Genomic DNA, 19,813 nt, shown 5'->3' on the forward strand with positions numbered 1-19,813 from the left:
ATTTTAGTTGCCTCACTATTGGTGATCATGCCTTCAATTGCTCAGGATCCAAGCACTGGAGTATTTTCCCTTAATGTTTCTACTTTGCCTTCCTCCTCTAAGATAATCCTTAAATTTATCTCATTCTACCATCTAGAAGGGCAAGGGCAGCAGAATTGTGCCACATTCAACTTCCTCTACAAATGACCCACCAAACTGAATTGGAAATACATCACTGTTCCTTCACTGTCACTGGGACAAAATCCTGGAACTCCCTTCCAAGCCAAGCATTGTGGGTGTACTTGTGCCCAAATGTTCAATGAAATCCCTGATTTTGGAATGGCCATTTTATGGCTGGTGTCCATGCAGTAGTTTGGTCAAACTTCCTGGCTGGATTGCCATGCCTGCTTCACATTCTCTCTGTGTATGTATTTCTTTTTGCTAGCAGAAGAGCTACACAGGTTATTTGTGGCTTCCCTTCTATGAGTGATTTCCCTTCTCCAACAGTTTATTATTGTACACAATAGAGAAATAATACCTGAAGGATCACTGAGATATGAGACACTGTCCTTATGTTTTGGTGAATATGTGAATTCATTCCCTTGTACTAAATCCTCTCACACCAGGTCTGTTTTATTATAAGATTCTTCACAATGTCTTTAACCTTGTTTATAACTTTCTTTCACATTCTAACTGTAGTGGGAATGGGTACATCCTCTTTTTTCACATATTTTTCCAGATCTGAGTGTTCTGTTATTATTTCCAATTCTTTTTCCTTCTGGACCATTACAGGCTATGATGTTGCCCCCATTGTTTTGTGACTGTCAATTAAATTCGAAGTGGAAAATCAATTGGGTAATATTTCACTGCTAGTGCCCATCCTGGTAAGCAGTGCCCTTTGTTACACAATATTATCTTAGGCCCTTATTGTTCAGTCATTGCTCAGGGTTGGCCTACAGGCCAGTCTTTACTTCACCCTCATGTCTGAGCTCAAATCCACATTAATATCCAATTGTCAAAGCAGGAATAGGATAACACTACCATCCATAGGCCTGAGACTATCCTATTAGGTCTACTGCATATGTCTGATTTCCCCTCTGGATTGTGTACTTGACCAAAGGAGCATACTGTACCCATTCATTGTAGTATCCCACTATTCTCTATCTGGGACAATAGTTGAGCCTCCTTGTCTTGCAAATGTGGAACTGCTGCTACAACTCCCACCAAGTGCTGATTGGGTTTCTCACAAAGGGCCTTAATGGGATATAGCCTGATGACCTTTCTAATACGATAGCTGGTACTGTCTCTCTCGTATGGGTGCCAATCTTGGATAGTTCAGTATACTGGTGGATATGTCGGGTGCAATCTCCACAATGGATGGAAGAGTTTGGTTTGATAATTTGTAACCTGGTGGTGGTATGGAACTGTGAGAATTTCCATCTTGGGATGTGGGACCATTTGCTTGAATTCACAGGAAATGCTCTCAATTCGGATTTTGAATTGCAAATTAAATACCACCTTAAAAAATGGCAAAGATTTTACAACGTGGCAATTGACTGTTATGAGTGATATGGTGCTGGCCTGGGAAAGCAATGATGGTGAAAGGAAGATGAAAGTGGGGACACTACTCAAAGTATTTTCATTTTCCTCTGAACGTCCAGCCTTCTCTATCATCCCTTGTGCATGCCAGGCTGTAATGGGGTCAAGCTGAATGATCCTGGACGAGCTCAAACTAAGAACTATTAAGTATAGTATAGGTGGCTAAATGCTGTCAATTGCATTTTTATAGCGCATTTCATCACTTTAGTGATGATTGAGAGTAGACCAATGGATCAATAATTTTCTAGCTTGAATTTGTCTTGCTCTCTTTTTGGACAGGACATAAATGTGCAACTTCCAACTTTGTTGGGTAGGTGACAGTGTTGTAGTTGTACAAGCCAGAACCTCACACGCCATTTCTTTCTCATGACCAGATCTGCATGATTTGGCAGCCACCTCAGGAACTCTCAAATCCACAGGCCAGGTGGGTAGGGCAGGGACAGTCTCTGCTGATGTGACTTGGACTGCACGAGATAGAAATTATAATGCACCAAGTGTCTGCATGTGAGCATTTGGTAAAAATGTTAAGTTTCCTATTTTTGTTATGCCATGTGAATTAATTTCATACATGTAATGGTAAGGTCCTGGGGAATGTTGCTGAACGAAGAGACCTTGGAGTGCAGGTTCATAGTTCCTTGAAAGTAGAGTCACAGATAGATAGGATAGTGAAGAAAGTGTTTGGTATGCTTTCCTTTATTGGCCAGTGTGTTGAGTATAGGAGTTGGGAGGTCATGTTGCGGCTGTACAGGACATTAGTTAGGCCACTGTTGGAATTCTATGTGCAGTTCTGGTCTTCCTGTTATAGGAGGGATGTTGTAAAACTTGAAAGGATTCAGAAAAGATTTACAAGGATGTTGCCAAGGTTGGAGTGTTTGAGCTATAGGGAGAGGCTGAATAGGCTGGGGCTGTTTTCCCTGGAACATCAGAGACCTTATAGAAGATTATAAAATCATGAAGGGCATGGATAGGGTGAATAGAGAAGGTCTTTTCCCTGGGGTGGGGGAGTTCAAAAATAGAGAGCATAGTTTTAGCGTGAGAAGGGAAACATTTTATATAAGGGATGTAAGGCGCAATGTTTTCACACAGAGGATGGTGTGTGTGTGTGGAATGAGCTGCCAGAAGAAGTGGTACAGGCTAGTACAATTACAACATTTAAAAAGTATCTGGATGGGTTTATGAATAGGATATGGGCCAAATGCTGGCAATTGGACTAGATTAATTTAGGATATCTGGTTGGCATGGTCAAGCTGGACTGAAGGGTCTGTTTCTGTGCTGTATATCTCCATGACTCTGTGATTCTATAGTGGCATTGGCACATCTTGCCCATTATTACAATGTCCTGAATTCTTTCATTTGCTTATTGATGAATGTCAACACATGATGGGATTCATTGAGCAAATATGTAATTTGTCATTGAGGGGTTACATGACTGTTTCATGCAACATGATGTTGGGTTTTGGGTTATTGTCCTTGTGATGGGGGTGGACTAAAGGACTTCATTTGTTATGCTTCCATGGTGTTAGTGTATTCTGAGTGAAAATGGACCAGACTGATTCTGAGATGGTTGGCCCAGCTTCATCCTCCTCTTTTAAGTTCTCTTCCATTTGATAATGAACTCCTTTGCCTTCATCCACTTGCATTTCTTTCTACCATGCAATCATTAGCTTGATGCACACTACTGTTAATTCAGCAGGCCTCTTCTGAACACAGTCACCAGCCTATCTAAGTGCACCTTCAACATTCTGGTGGCTTGATCATGACATTCCTGCAGTGGTGGAGCCTGTCACATGCATCATTAAACAAATGCCTGGATTTCTTATCACTAATGATTCTGTTAAGTTTGAAAATGGATGAACTGGAGTTGGGTTGCACTCCCAGTTGAAAAATAAAAAAAAAATGAAAAGAATTAACATTTCATCTGCTTGTGTACCATGGCATTTAAAATTACACTGTGAAGGTCAGAAAGCTGTTTGATGAGTAGATTATCTGCAAATTTCCCAATCATGCCTCAAAAGAAGTAATGGTGTAATAGTGATGTGACTGGTCTAGAAACCAAAAGTGGTAGCTAATGCTCTGGTGCGCAGGTTCAAATTCTATGCTGCCAAAATGTCAATATTAAGCAAAAATATTAAGCCAAAGTATGAAGATGAGCCATGATCTCATTGAATGGCAGAACAGGCTTGAGGGCATGAATAGTCAACTTCAGTTCCTATTTCTCCAACATTTAAGTCTTGTTCAGAAAAAAATGCTTCCCATTAACTTGCCGCTAACCTTGTTCAAGTAACTGTGCAGCTCTATCTTCGATTCTTTCCATTATGATTCTGAACAAGCAGTTGTAATTACTGTCTCCAAAATGGTCACTTTAATTTCTAGAACTATATTTAGATTTTAGAATTGCTTTGTTATGCGCTGTCGAGAAAAGTGCCTTGAATGCAGGACAAGAATAATTGTGCTCTCTGTATCTTTCACACTGTTTGTATCTCAGTTCGCAAGGTAATGGGGGAAATGTCGGAGATTGGCACCAGATTATGATGCTTGCTCAAAGTGCTGGTGCAGGCACTGTGGGTCAATGGCTTCATTCTGTACTGTAACAATTCTGTGAATCTGTAATAGTTGGGCAATTGAAATCTTCAGATATTATTGCCTATTGTTTATGCACTCAGGCATTTACTTACCTATTTTTCTCCTCTGACTCTTTCCCACTATTTGTAGGTCTTATGTATTTGCTCAAAGTGTGGCTGCCCTATTCATGTTTATGAACTCAAACTTATATGGTCTCTCCTCTCCTCATAACTCTTCTGAATTCTTTAACCAACAATGCTACATTTCTATCTTCTTTATCCCCTTTTCCATCCTGCCAGAAAACTCTATATGCAGGAATATTGAGCTACCATCTTGCCCCTTTTCAAGCCAAGTTTTTGTTGGAACAATTACTTTTTTAGAATCCCTACAGTGTGGAAACAGGCCCTTCAGTCCAACAAGTCTACACCGACCCACCGAAGAGTAACCCACCCAGACCCATTCCCTCATATTTACTCCTGACTAATGCACCTAACCTACACATCTTTGGATTGTGGGAGGAAACCAGAGCACCCATAGGAAACCCACACAGACATGGGGAGAATGTGCAAACTCCCCACAGGCAGTCACCCAAAACTGAAATCGAACACAGGTTCCTGGTGCTGTTAGGCAGAAGTGCTAACTACTGAGCCACTGTGCCGCCCCCAGGCATGACTTCATGCTTCCATGTACCAATCTGTGACCTCAGCTTTATTTGATGTTCTCCATGTATTTAAATATTATACCCTTTATCCTTCCATATTCCTGCATATTACATTTTTAAATTCCTGCTTCCTCTTTTGTTAAGAGTCATAGTCATAGTCATAGAGATGTATAGCATGGAAACAGACCCTTCGGTCCAACCCGTCCATGCCGACCAGACAACCCAACCCAATCTAGTCCTACCTGCCAGCACCCAGCCCATATCCCTCCAAACTCTTCCTATTCATATACCCATCCAAATGCCTCTTAAATGTTGCAATTGTACCAGCCTCCACCATATCCTCTGGCAGCTCGTTCCATACACATACCACCCTCTGCGTGAAAAAGTTGCCCCTTAGGTCTCTTTTATATCTTTCCCCTCTCACCCTAAACCTATGCACTCTAGTTATGGACTCCCTGACCGCAGGGGAAAGACTTTGTCTATTTATCCTATGCATGCCCCTCATAATTTTGTAAACCTCTATAAGGTCACCCGTCAGCCTCCGACGCTCCAGGGAAAACAGCCCCAGCCTGTTCAGCCTCTCCCTGTAGCTCAGATCCTCCAACCCTGGCAACATCCTTGTAAATCTTTTCTGAACCCTTTCAAGTTTCACAACATCTTTCCGATAGGTCATTTGCAAAATTTCTGCTTCCTGTTCCCTGCTCTGAATTTACTTTCATGTCCCCATCCCCAAATCTCTCTGCAAGGATATTTATCTTGGTATTGTACAGTTGTCATCCATTCAGCTTATACCCCAGAATGGGTCTCAGTGCCTCAGCAATCTGATGACGAATTTGCTGCAGTAATAAATTATGAATGTAAAGGTTTAGAGTTAGTTGAAGAGGAGATAGAGACCTATACTCAAGGTACTCAGAAGTAGTTTGTTTTTGTGTTGAGTCCCGATGCCAACTCATTACAACAGACAGTATATACTTCTCAAGAGAATGCTTCAAACCTGCCAGCGGCATCCTTACAGCTCTTGTACAGGGCAACCTACAAGAACATGAGAATCATAAAACATTGTAATACAGAGACAAACTAATTGGCTTTTCAGGTAGGTGCAGTGATATGTAAATGTGAAAAAGATTCCAGTCTCTTGTTAAAATGGACTTGGCATTTGAAGATGTGAAGAAAAAAGAAGGTTGTGTGTAGGAGTGCTATTGCAGTTTAGCCGAAATTTTGGATTCAAGGAGAAGGACACTATGAAAAAAAAGGCACTTGATGTGACATTCTTGATGATGTTTCACTTTTGGCATACTTATAGAGCTGTATAGTATGGAAAAACACCCTTCGGTGCAACTTGCCCATGCCGATGAGATATCCTAAATTAATCAAGTTCCATTTGCCAGCATTCGGCCCATATTCCTCTAAACCCTTCCTATTCATGTAACCATCCAGCTATCTTTTAAATGTTGTAATTGTACCAGCCTCCATCACTTCCTCTGGCAGTTCATTCTATACACACACCACACTCTGCATGAAAACATTGCTCTTTAGGTCTCTTTTAAATTGTTTCCCTCAACCTTAAACCTATGCCCTCGAGTTTTGGACTCCTCTACCCTTGGGAAAAGATCTTGGCTATTCACTCTATCTATGCCCCTCATGATTTTATAAAACTCTAGAATGTCACCCCTCAGCCTCTGACGCTCCAGGGAAAATAGCCCCAGCCAATTCAGCCTCTCCTTACAATTCAACCCCTCCAACATCCTTGTAAATCTTTTCTGAACCCTTTCAAGTTTCACAACATCCTCCCTATAGCATGGGTACCAGAATTGAATGCAGTATCCCAAAAGTGGCCTAACCAATGTCTTGTGGAGTTGCAACATGATGTCCCAGCACTGACTAATAAGCACAAGCATACCAAATACTTTCTTCACTACCCTGTCTACCTGTGACGCTACTTTCAAGGAAGTCTGAACCTGCACTCCAAAGTGTCTGTTCAGCAACACTCTCCAGGACCTAACCATTATTAACATGTTCATATTGACAGGAAATAAAGTATTTTATTATATACCAGAACATTTAGCTAGTTTGCTACTGAGTGAAGCGGGGAAGACCACACAACATGTAATGTCATCGTTTTGTGCAAACAAAACCTTTGTGAATGTACATACCACATGTTCCATAGAGGAGGAATTACAGATAATCAATATATTCATGGGCAGTGTCAACTGATGGATGATGCTTCATATGGAATAGAATGTGGTGTAATGGAGTCCACAATCAGTTGAAGTTAATGCATTTATTTTTAATTTTTCAGGGATGCGAACATCAGTGTCAGGGCCAGCACTTATTACCCTCCATTCATTGCCCTTGAGAAGGTGGTGATGAGCCACCTTCCTGAACAGCTTCAGTCTATGTGGTGTAGACTGAGCAGGACTGAGATAAACATCAGCACTGAGAGATTTGTGAGTACTGTTGGGGATGCCTGGGGTGGTAAACTGGTAGGGAATGGGAACCTGAGGGCAAATTCAGTGCTGGGAACAGGAAGAAGAAATTTAGCAAGTGAATCTTAATTGAAGAAGTTCCAGCATTTTGACACAGTACTGGTGAAGAAATAGCAATACCTTTCCAAGGAATGGATCTGGAGGAGAACTTGCGGGTGATAGTGTCCCCATGAGTTTGCTGCCATGGTTATTCAATGTTGTAGAGGTCAGGGCATGTATGGTACTGTCAAAGGAGCCTTGGCAATTTGCAACAGTATATGACTGGTTGTGGATAGAGTGAGTGTTTAAAGTGCTGCTCAACTGGACTTTGTCCTGGGAGATGGAGGTTTATGATCTTTGGAAACATTGGGGAGAAACTGGATTTACACCCAAAATGGGTGGTAAGTCAGTGCAGTGTTTGTGCCTGAGCAGGGTTTAGGCTGAATTTGGCATTGGCCTTAACCACATTCAAACAGGAAGGTACAGACAACGAGGAGGCATTCAGAAACTCCCCATTTTTTTTATTATTCATACATGGGATGAGGATGTTGTTGGCAGGGACAGCATTTATTGTCCTTTCCTAATTGCCCAGGGGGCAGTTAAGAGTCAAGCACATTGCTGTGGGTCTGGAGTCACATGCGAGCCAGGCCAGGTAAGGATGACAGTTTCCATCGCTAAAGGACATTAGTGAACCAGATGGGTTTTTCTGACAATCAGCAATGGATTCATGGTCAACAATCGAGTCTTAATTCCAAATTTAAAAAAAATTGAATTAAATTGCACCAACTGCTATGGTGGGATTCAAATCCAGGTCCCAAGAACATTATCTGGGTCTCTCGATAAGCAGTCCAGCAATAATACTATAAGGCCCTTGCCTCCCCCAATACCAACACTTACACCAATGGTAGCAATTTAGTTAGTGCCAGCAGAGACGCTCAGATAAAGCTTCTAATCATCAAAGTGGCAATGCTGAAATCAGCAGGGAAGGTAGGAGCCAGGAGTGACAGCAGCCTGCACTTTATTTGCTGTCAATAACTTTCTCAGCCTATTTTCAGTGGCCTCCAGTTAGACATTACTGCTCAGGCAGCTCTTGATCCAAAATAACTAGATAGAGCTGACAGGACTTCATTTACACACTGAGATGCTCCAATCCACAGAACCCCTGGATTTAAATAACTAAACCTGCCAGTTTCAGGCAGAAACCCTTGGAATGTGAGTGTCAATGCACTCAGACAACAATCAAATACAAAAGATAATGACCCAACCGTACAAGTTTAAGATGGACAAAGCTATTCCCATTTCTTGCCCATTGAGTCAGGTGTTGACAACTGTGAATGAGGATTTTAGATGGTGAAATTAATTAGGAATAGAACATTACATGCAGTACAGGCCCTTCAGCCCTTGATGTTGCGCCGACCTGTGAAACCAATCTAAAGCCCATCTAACCTACACTATTCCATTATCATCCATATGTTTATCCAGTGACCATTTAAATGCCCTTAATGCTGGCGAGTCCACTACTGTTGCAGACAGGGCATTCTATGCCCTTATTGTTCTGAGTAAAGAACCTACCTCTGACATCTGTCCTATATCTACCATCCCTCAATTTAATCTAACACTCATCTTACAATATTGCTGTAATGTTGAAAAACTGCAAACAAAATGAGTTGCTAAATACATAAAATGGAAGCATTTCGGTGGTTCATTCAACAATCAATGCCACCCCATAGGGAGGGGGTGAAAAGTAATAGGGCAGTGCTGTTAAGCCAATTGTTCTTGCACTCATTCATCCAATTTCAGGTAAAGCAACAACTGACCACCTTTCTCATATTCAAAGGCAAAATTTAATGGGTTCAGCTTCACTCATTGGTAGTGGTTGCAGAGAGTGAGCAATCATGTCTGATTCATTCCGCCAACAAAAGTCAAATATTTTAGAGTTTTTTTTATTCACAGTGCGTCACTGTTTAGCCCAGCATTTATTACCCATCCCGAGCTGACCAGATGGTAATTGAGAGTCAACCACATTGCTGTGTATCAGGAGTCATATGTAGGACAGAACAGGTAAGGACAATAGTTTCCTTCCCTAAAGGGCATTAGTGAACAGGATGCATATTTCCAACAATCAACTCATAGTCATTGTTAGATTTTTAATTCCAGATGTTCATAGGATTCGGGTTCCACCACCTGCTGTAGCAAGATTCGAACCTGGATCCTGTGATGAAGCTGCTCTTTTAATAACGTTATGCTGTTCTTGGCTTTGTTTTCAGAGAGGTCGTAAATGACACAGACTCCAAAAAGTGTGGGGTTGAAGGATTTTAAGGCCAATTTGATATTAGCTAACAGACACAGCGTCAGGCAGAAGGTCTTCAAATTTTAAAATAAACACTTGTACAGTGAAAGGGGAGTGGCCAGTTCTCCTAGCTTGGCTTTTCTCTGGTTTGGTTTGGTTTTTAAAGTAGTAGAGAAAGCTGCTGGGACTCTCTCTTTGACATCTCTCCTGTAAGACCCAATGTTTGGTTTTACCTTTTGCGCTAAGCAGTGTTTATGGGGATTGTTGCAAATATTTGGAACACCATCATTAAGTTGGGATAACCTGTTGGGTTTTTGGATAGGTTAAGTTATTCTGTATTCTGGTTTCTTTTGTTTGTGTCCAATCGGTAATTTTGTAAATAAGTATTTTGTGGTTTGATCAGTGGAATCTCTCCTGGAATATCCACTTTACACCTGCTTAAAGCAACTAGCAAAGTTCGGGTTTGGGCTACCTTGAAATGTTTTGAAGGGTCTGGCCTGGTCCACAACAATCCCCAGAATGTTACTTTGGTCTCTGAGATAACAGTCCAGTGATAATAACACGAGGCCAATGCCTCCCTTATTTGGTGATGGTTGTAAAGTGGGAAGCTGGATACTAGACTGAGTGGGATTTGAAGCTCATGAGCTTGAACAGGCAGCCAGGAAGCAGAATGTGATTCGGGACCAGGACATGGGGGAATCTTTCCAACACCTGAACGACATGGACATTTGCAACAAAGTTGGGAAAATTGTGTGAGAGGGCTAATGTGGAGATTCTTGACATCAAGAATAAAAAGCTTCATTTTCCAGTTGTTAGGACCAGGCTAGATCCCCTCAAAATCTTTTGAGAAGGTAGCCCAGACCCTAACTTTTTCTTATTTTAAAGATGGTAAGTGGGTGTTCCAGGAGTGATGCATCTGGTCAAACCCCTCGGCTTTAAGCAAACAGAATTTATTCAAACACTGCGGATGAAACGTGAATGATTCAATTCCCTACAGAGTGGAAACAGGCCATTCGGCCCAACAAGTCCACACCGACCCTCCGAAGAGTAACCCACCTGGACCCATTCCCCTACATTCACCACTTATGCTATAGGCAATTTTATCATGGCCAATTCACTTAACCTGCACATCTTTGGACTGGGGAGGAAACCGGAGCACCCGGAGGAAACCCACGCAGTCACGGGGAGAATGTGCAAACTCCACACAGACGGTTGGCCAAGGCTAGAATCGAACCTGGATTCCTGACGAATCGAACTGAATCTAACCTAATCTAAAAGAAAACAGAACTTAGAATAACTTAATTGTTTGAAAATGCAACTGACTCAATGTAGCAACTTAACTAAGGAGCTGTTCAAATTCCGGTAACATCCCATAGATACACCCCTTGGCAAAAGGTAAATTCAAGCTCACGTTCTTACAGGCAGGAGAGATTTCAGAGAGAGAAGCCAGTCAGAAATCATCTGCTAAAGCTTGGAACCTTTCTCCACTGCAAGCAGCTTCTCTGCTACAACTAAACCAAACTAGAGAAACCTGAACTGGCCGCTCCCCTGCCATTGTTAAACTAGGGTCTTTCCAGATATTTTAGCACCTCTGCTTTTATGACCTCTCTTTAAAAAATACCCAAGGACAAAATAACATTCTTAAAGCGACAGCATCATCATATCAATCAAGACCTGATTCTTGTGTTTGAGCTGCAAGAGGCCTTGTATGCATGTTTGGGGACCTGTGATTCTGACGTCGGTGGTGTGTAAGGTGAGGTGATTCTGCAAGATAGGATTTACATGCATTTGGAGAGGCAAAGATGGATTAAGGATAGTCAGCATGGCTTTGTGTGAGGGAAATCATGTCTCACAAACTTGGTTAAGGTTTTTGAGGTAGTTCAAAAATATTGATGAGGGCAGCAGGGGAAATGTTTACGTGGGATTTGGAAAGCCTTTGACAAGTTTCCAATAGACTAATTAGGAAAGTTAGATCACATGGGATTCAGGGTGAGCTTGCCAATTGGATACAAAATTGGTTTGATGGTTGGAGACAGAGAGTAGTGGTGGAGAGTTGTTTTTGGATTGGAGGGTTGTGTCCAACAGTGTTCCATAGCAATCAGTGCTGGATCCATTTTTGTTTGTTATTTATATAAATGATTTGGATGAGAATTTGGGAGATAGGCTAAGTGAGTTTGTTAATGACATGGAAATTCATGGTATAGTGGATAGTGAAGAAGGTTATCTAAGATTAAAAAGAGTGACAGATGGAGTATATTTTGGGTAAATCCAAGGTATTGCATTTTGGTGAAACAAGGGCAAGACTTATACAAGGTCGGAGGTGGTGTTGTAGAACTGAAAGTCCCAGGGTTCAGGTACATAATTCTTTGAAATTTGCATCATATGAGACAAGATGGTTAAGAAGGCATTTAGCATGCTTGCCTTCATTGCTCAGGTCTTTGAATATAGAAGTTGGGATGTCACGTTGAGGTTGTACAGGACTTTGGTGAGGTCTCCTCTGGAGTACTGCATACAGTTCCGGTCACTCTGCTTTGAAAGAATATTATTAAATTGGAGAAGGTTCAGAAGAGATTTAGGTTAGATAGACTGGGACTTTTTCATTGGAGCATTGGAGGCTTATAAAATCATGAGGACTGTGGATAAGCTGAATAGCAAGGATCTTTCCCCTATGGTAGGGGAATTCAATACTAAGGGGCATATATTTAAGGAGAGAAGAGAAAGATTTAAAAAGGACCTGAGGGCAATTTCTTTTTAACAGAGTGTGGTTCTTATATGGAATGTACTGCTAGAGGAAGTACATTATTTTAATGTAGGTTAAGTGTGCTGTCTTTTAAAAATTTTATGTTGACTCATTTCTGCGGGCATTTGACCTCAAAACAAGAAGACGCTTTAGCCCCTTTCAATGTTGCTTTGCTTTCAAAGATGGATAGTCCCACCAATCATATTGCAAATGTTTAAAATGATGAAAGTGATCCTTGGAGATACTTTGACATTTTTGAATTACAAATTCTGGGATCCAGTTTGAAAAATAAACTACATGCCAGAGTGAATATACAAATTAAATTGAGGTCATTGCAGACCTCAGAACAACCATAAAGAACTGAGCACATCACAAACACACTCCGAGGGTTTAATACCAGTGCCTTGAGCCTCTGCTAGTTTAATCTAAGTCATACTTCCCTCTGGTTTGTATTTTTCAATGAGCTGTGACTGGGAGTTTCGCTCAGTTGACTGGATGGTTGGTTTGTGATACAGAGTGATGCCAATAATGCAGGTTAAAGTTCCATACCAGCTGTGTTTACCATGAAGGATTCTGCTTCTCAACTTCTCCCTTTGCCTGAAATATGGTGACCCTCAGGTTAAACCAGCAGCAGTCCTTTCTCTCTAATGACACAGTGGCTATAAGGCCTTGTAGGATTATGGTGACTTTTTTTTTCATGTTTCAACTTCTGTATTTTGTAATATTTGTCAAAGCAGTGCCTGTTCCTTCTTTCCTTCCTTCTATAAACACCTGTAACACACGACTGAAATTTCAAAAGAAAGATCAGAGATGGAATGTGGCAATTGCTTATTTATCTCAGTGCCATATAAGGGAGATTTTAAGGTACTATTGAGGAGATCATTGAGATGAAGGCTGCCAAGCAAACTGCTGTGACCTTTTCAGCCAACCTGGACTCCAGGAATCTAGGGAGTGAAAAGGTGAAAGACCAAATCCTGTTATATGGTGATCTGAATTTTCCAGGAAACCAAGTGCAAAGCTGTTGGTTTGCACTTGCAGCAGCTATTGATCAATCCAGCTTTGGTTAGTGGTGTGCAATAAACCCAGCTACATTTCTTGGTTGCAGTAAAATAGCTTGAAAGGTTATGTAACTAATCCCTAGATTATTTAAATATCCAGGCCAGGATTTTTAAATGCACTTAGCTTTCCCAACCATTCACTAAAGGCAGAATGAAACAAGGTGAGGGAACAGTAAGTATCAACGTCTCCATTCCCACAGTCTAAAAAGATCCACTTGATTCACAGTTACAGACTATTTGCATATTATGTGCATTTTGATCAATATATTGCTTTTCTATCTGAGGAAGAAATCGCCTCTCTACCAACAATATCTATACATGTAAAATTGAATGCCACATAGTGTCCTAATGACCAAATGTGCCTTCATGTTTGGAAAACACGAATAAAGTATCATTAAATCTGGATGATTCTATTTGGTAGAGCCCAATATTCAACCACATTGTCTTAATTCGGTCTCAAGTCTGTCTTCTGGTTGATGCACTGTAGCTACAAAGCTGAAAAAAAGAAATGGTTTCATTGAGAGCTTCTAACTCATTGAAGAGGTTAAGGCCAAGCTATATTCAGTAACCTGCTCTGAAAACCCTGCTCTGAAAACCCTGCTCACGTGTTAACAGCCGTGACAACTCACAACAAAACAGCTTGATCAATTCACAACGTTATTATAAAAGAAGTCATTTGCTCGTTGTTGTGGTTCTGTTCGCCAAGCTGGGAATTTGTCTTGCAAACGTTTCATCCCCTGTCTAGGTGACATCCTCAGTGCTTGGGAGCCTCCTGTGAAGCGCTTCTGTGCTGTTTCCTCCGGCATTTATAGTGGCCTGTCTCTGCCGCTTCCGGTTGTCAGTACCAGCTGTCCGCTGTCGTGGCCAGTATATTGGGACCAGGTCGATGTGTTTGTTGATAGAATCTGTGGATGAGTGCCATGCCTCTAGGAATTCCCTGGCTGTTCTCTGTTTGGCTTGTCCTATAATAGTAGTGTTGTCCCAGTCGAACTCATGTTGCTTGTCATCTGTGTGTGTGGCTACTAAGGATAGCTGGTCGTGTCATTTTGTGGTTAGTTGGTGTTCATGGATGCGGATCGTTAGCTGTCTTCCTGTTTGTCCTATGTAGTGTTTTGTGCAGTCCTTGCATGGGATTTTGTACACTACATTAGTTTTGCTCATGTTGGGTATCGGGTCCTTCGCTCTGGTGAGTTGTTGTCTGAGAGTGGCTGTTGGTTTGTGTGCTGTTATGAGTCCTAGTGGTCGCAGTAGTCTGGCTGTCAGTTCGGAAATGCTCCTGATGTATGGTAGTGTGGCTAGTCCTTTGGGTTGTGGCATGTCCTCGTTCCGTTGTCTTTCCCTTAGGCATCTGTTGATGAAATTGCGAGGGTATCCGTTTTTGGCGAATACCTTGTATATGTATTCCTCTTCTTGCAGTTCTGGTGTGCTGCAGTGTGTTGTGGCCCTTTTGAATAGTGACCTGCTGCAACTTCGTTTGTGCCAACTAGCCACGAAATGACACGACCAGCTATCCTTAGTAGCCACACACACAGATGACAAGCAACATGAATTCGACTGGGACAACACTACCATTATAGGACAAGCCAAACAGGGAACAGCCAGGGAATTCCTAGAGGCATGGCACTCATCCACAGACTCTATCAACAAACACATCGACCTGGACCCAATATACTAGCCACTACAGCGGACAGCTTGAACTGACAACCGGAAGCGGCAGAGACAGGCCACTATAAATGCCGGAGGAAACAGCACAGAAGCGCTTCACAGGAGGCTCCCAAGCACTGAGGATGTCACCTAGACAGGGGATGAAACGTTTGCAAGACAAATTCCCAGCTCAGCAAACAGAACCACAACAACGAGCACCCGAGCTACAAATCTTCTCACAAACTTTGAAAGTCATTTGCTCAGTTTTCCAGTTTTAAAAGATCCTTGGACTGCATCTTTCCCCCAAAAAAAACCTAAACACTTCTTTCTTTGGCTATACCTTACCTATCTACCAAGTATCCTTGAAATTTGGCCACTAGTTCTTGAGTTATATTGTTTACAAACAAACAGAAGGATGGGTGAAAATATTATGTTTGGCCCACCTTCAGCATCGCAGGTACTGAAGAACCAGTCAACAGTGCCCTCATGTGGTGTTTTGGTTGTTTTGAACAAATGCTGTGATGTTCCTAACTCTTAGTTACAAAAAAAAGTTTTATAAAATATATTGTAAATCTGTAAGTAGGGAACTATTTAAAACAAAACATTTTAAATCTATCGGGGTACATTGACTAAGTCAATTATGATTAGGTAATAAATTGAAGCTAGAGAAAGTAAGCAAGAATCAGAAGATTATTTGTTGTTTTTAGAGATATTGGGTGACTGGGATTCATTGTCCTTTTTATTTGTTCATGGATATGGGCATCACTGGCTAGGCCAGTACTTGGTGCCTTCTCTATTTGCTCTTGAAAAAAAAAACAAGACTGAACTATCTTATTGAGCTGCTGTGGTTGTGTTGGTTGGGTACACCCACAATGCCATTTTGGAGGGAGGTCCAGGATTTTCACCAAATGACAGTGAAGGAGAAAGAAATGACAATGAAGGGCAAAAAAGAAGACAGTTAAAGACTGTTTAAACATATATAATCTTTATTTTTAAAAAAGTCAATACAAACTGAAAGAAGTACACCACTTAGATTAGATTACTTATTGTGTGGAAACAGGCCCTTCGGCCCAACAAGTCCACACCGCCCCGCCGAAGCGCAACCCACCCATACCCCTACATCTACCCCTTACCTAACACTATGGGCAATTTAGCATGGCCAATTCACCTAACCAGCACATCTTTGGATTGTGGGAGGAAACCGGAGCACCCGGAGGAAACCCACGCAGACACGGGGAGAACGTGCAAACTCCACACAGTCAGTCGCCTGAGGCGGGAATTGAACCCAGGTCTCTGGCGCTGTGAGGCAGTAGTGCTAACCACTGTGCCACCGTACCGCCTTAGTAATCAAAGGACTATGAATTTATCAGAAAGATGTTTTCATCTCCATCCCTTCATCTCTCAGAATCACAATATATTTTCACAAATGTTCATTATTTAATATGATGCAGAAAATCCTTTTCAATGATGCCTAAGTAAAAGTTGAATAATCTTAAATTGCATTTTTAGAAAGTGTTTGTGTTTTTATGGCTTGCTTTTCCTTTCTTTGAGATATTATGCAGTTAACCTGTACATGAACATCCAAACTCAAATCAGAAAATGAAGTCCAGTTAAACACAAGGAGTTTCTCTGTTGTGTAGAGTCCAACACAGGAAACTGCTATTTCAGTCAGGCATCAACCTCCACTGTTGGGATGTAGGATTCATTAATGAGAAGTGAGGGATGAATCAACAAAGTACATTTGTCAAAGGGATCAAGAGTAAAATGTGTCAGTAAGTAAACACCCAAATAAAAATAGCACGCAAAGGAATCAGGCAACCTATCTGGAACTTGACTGAAGCTAACTGCATTTTATAAAAAAGCATCTCACTTGATTAAAATATTAGACAGAGAATATAAACTGCTTTTGTTTGGAGACGAGCCAGTCATTTAAAAAAAAGATCATTTATAATCTGTTGAATGAAGTCTTTTTAAAGTATGAACTTTCCTTTTTTAAATGGATTGAGGAACAAGTTAGTCACTGAACTGTTCCAGAGCATCACGTGATACCCTGAGAGATTAAGGGGAGGGCTTGGATGGATGCTTAACCCTCTTTCACAAACCACAAAAGTCACGAGAGGGTTGGCAAATTTACAAACTCCAACCCCAACCTTTCATGAACTTGCCTGCACTTATGTTAAAATCAATGGATTTGGGGGACATCTAAGTAATACACATTGAAGAGACAAGTTGGTGATTGTGTCCTCCATGCTTGTTACCACTCCATGAACTCCCCAATGTAAATCTCCAGTCTACAAAATGCTTAAAAGGACATTTTCCATCATACACTTGATTCAAAACTGTAAATTTCATCTGATTTCTCGTAAGTTGAATTGATAAAATAATTAGGAATAAAATAACTTACTTTACAAGGTATATTTGATTGAGTTTCTATAAAGCAATAACCCAAAACGTACAATAGAGTGAAAATTTAAATGTTCTGAGCTTACCCTGTAAAATGATAGGAGAACATATTTAAAAAATAACATTCTATAGGATTTACAATTGCACATTGGAATATAACGTAATTGACAGCAATAACTCTTCAATATCATTATCTAGAGCCACAGTAACATTACTTATGATTGAACAAAAACAGAAGTTGCCAGAGAAAATCAGCAGGTCTGGCAGCATCTGTGAGGAGAAATCAGAGTTAACATTTTCAGTCCAGTGACCATTTATCAGATGAAGGATCTGATGAAGGGTCACCACACTTGAAACGTTAACTCTGCTTTCTCCCCACTGATGCTGCCAGACCTGCTGAATGTCTCCAACAATTTCTATTTTTTGTTTCTGGTCTTCAGCATCTGCAGTTCTTTATTTTACATTATTTGGGATGCAACTGGAATCAAAATGGGAAATGGCATTAATAAGTTGGGTTAAAATGGAACCAACAATTAATGCTTAAAATTCCATTTGTGCCCTGGTTTAAACAGAGAAAACTGCAGAGTCTTTGAGCAAGTGGTATAAAGTTTTATTTCTTCTCAATGAGTCTCTGAACTTGTCTTTTAAATTTGGGGAAAGAGTGATCAGATTTCGGAATCAGTTTGCCATGATCATAATGTGTTTTCATTTAGCCCCAACTACATGCTGGTCTTGTAATTTGATACAAAAACAGAATATGCTGGAAAGGCGCAGCAGATCTGGCAGCATCTTGAAGAAAAATCAGAGTTAACATTTCAGGTCTTGTGACCTTTTCTCAGCAATCTGAGCACTTCTTTTGGTTTTTATCTTGTAATTTGATCTTTGTACATCTTTAAAGCTAAGACTAAAATAAGCATTGATTATGTAATTAGAAAATTAGACTAGAGTCATTCATCATCATCTTTGGCTATTAAGCAGATTTTCCTTAACGAACAAAGAAGAATAAGAAAGACAGAGGTGAATGTTTCTGTTGTCTTGTAAGCCACCATTTGCAAAGTTCTGTCCTTGTAAGGGCCTGACATTCTCAATTTGGCATCATTGTCTCATCATAAACGTCCTTTCCTTCCTTCTCATCAAAGGTAGGTTCTGCTTCATCACTATCCAGCTACAAGTCAAACAAATCAAAGCATTGTTACTTCATTGAATTCCAAGTTGGGTATAGATGCTGCCATCTTGATGCACCTGTGGGTCCCACCATTTTATTGAAAGACATGTTATCAACTTGCTTTCCACATTGAAAAACATAAAAGCTCAAAATCAGACAGCATCAAACAGGAATTGACATCTCAAGTGTTCGACCTGATGTCAATTTTGGAAGCTACTATAAATGAAGAGCTTTTTAAAAAGAATGCAAAAATAGGGAAGAAAAATGCATTTGTAGTAAAATGAAAATATACTATCAGAAAATTAGCCAAAGAAATATAACTTTAAGACATTAGGTGACAAAGCAGAAATCTTGAAAAGGCAGCAGTTATATTAATTGGGGACAAAAAAAGCATAGAGAGAAATCAAAAACAAAATGACACATACAAAATACAAGGAATGTGTGAGTTAAAGGAGTTTAGGCAGAAAGGAAAGAAAGATAATTTGGTGGAGGAAGGAAAGCAGGTTCTTACAAGGCTGTGACCACAGTATCTGTGATGTTCCAATAAGGTCCCAAACTAAGCATCAGCATGCTGTCTACCTGTCTTTAGAAACACTGTCACCCCTTTCCCTATTATTAGCACCTATTGCTAGAGGAAATATAAGAGCAATAATTAGGGTCTGAGAGAATCAATGTAAATAATGCTGACAGAGGCTAGAAAGATAATAAGTTCATGAACTTATACAGAGCTTCATTGGAACAGTGTAAAACTGCAAGGATAGAGGAGTCAGACAATGAGAGGGATGGAAAATTTAAATAGTAAGTCAACTGGGAGCTTGGACTGTGTGGGAATATGAACAGAATGAAAATGCTCAACAAAGCCATAATCTGGTTTGTTTACTCCTGTGTTAAAAGGAAGCGTATGATGAGGATATGAATAAGTATCTCAGGATGTCATTTAAAAAAGCAATAAATGTGGGTGACTTTAATCTTATATTGATTGGGGTTAATCAAACTGGAAAGGCTCCATACTATTTCATTTACAGCAATAAGTTCATAGACTGCATTGGAAATAATTCTGTAGAGCATGGAAACAGGCTATCTTTGATCTGATAATGGTTAATGAGACAGGTTTAATAAATGACCTTAAAATAAAAGATCCCTTGGGAAGTAGTCATCATTACATGATATAATTTAATATTCAGTTCAAGAGTGAGAAACCTGGGTTGGAAACAACTGTGTCTAACTTAAATACGGGGAATTTCAAT

General features: G+C 40.5%; 1 protein-coding gene across 6 annotated transcripts in view; it reads right to left on the minus strand.

Moving 5' to 3' along the window:
* Nucleotides 1-15,973: 15,973 nt before the first annotated feature.
* Nucleotides 15,974-19,813, minus strand: part of LOC140465853 (anion exchange protein 2-like) — an 89,472-nt gene continuing 85,632 nt past the window's right edge. For 4 of the 6 annotated variants that reach the window (XM_072561708.1, XM_072561706.1, XM_072561705.1 and 1 more), the window contains one exon: nucleotides 15,974-18,566. In XM_072561708.1, the coding sequence (XP_072417809.1) occupies nucleotides 18,486-18,566 (81 nt within the window). In that variant the 3' untranslated portion in view covers nucleotides 15,974-18,485. The remainder of the gene's footprint in view (nucleotides 18,567-19,813) is intronic. The other 2 variants (XM_072561710.1, XM_072561709.1) reach the window with 1 other exon arrangement.

This window comes from Chiloscyllium punctatum, chromosome 42, assembly GCF_047496795.1.
Source record: "Chiloscyllium punctatum isolate Juve2018m chromosome 42, sChiPun1.3, whole genome shotgun sequence".
NCBI classification, from domain to species: Eukaryota; Metazoa; Chordata; class Chondrichthyes; order Orectolobiformes; family Hemiscylliidae; genus Chiloscyllium; species Chiloscyllium punctatum.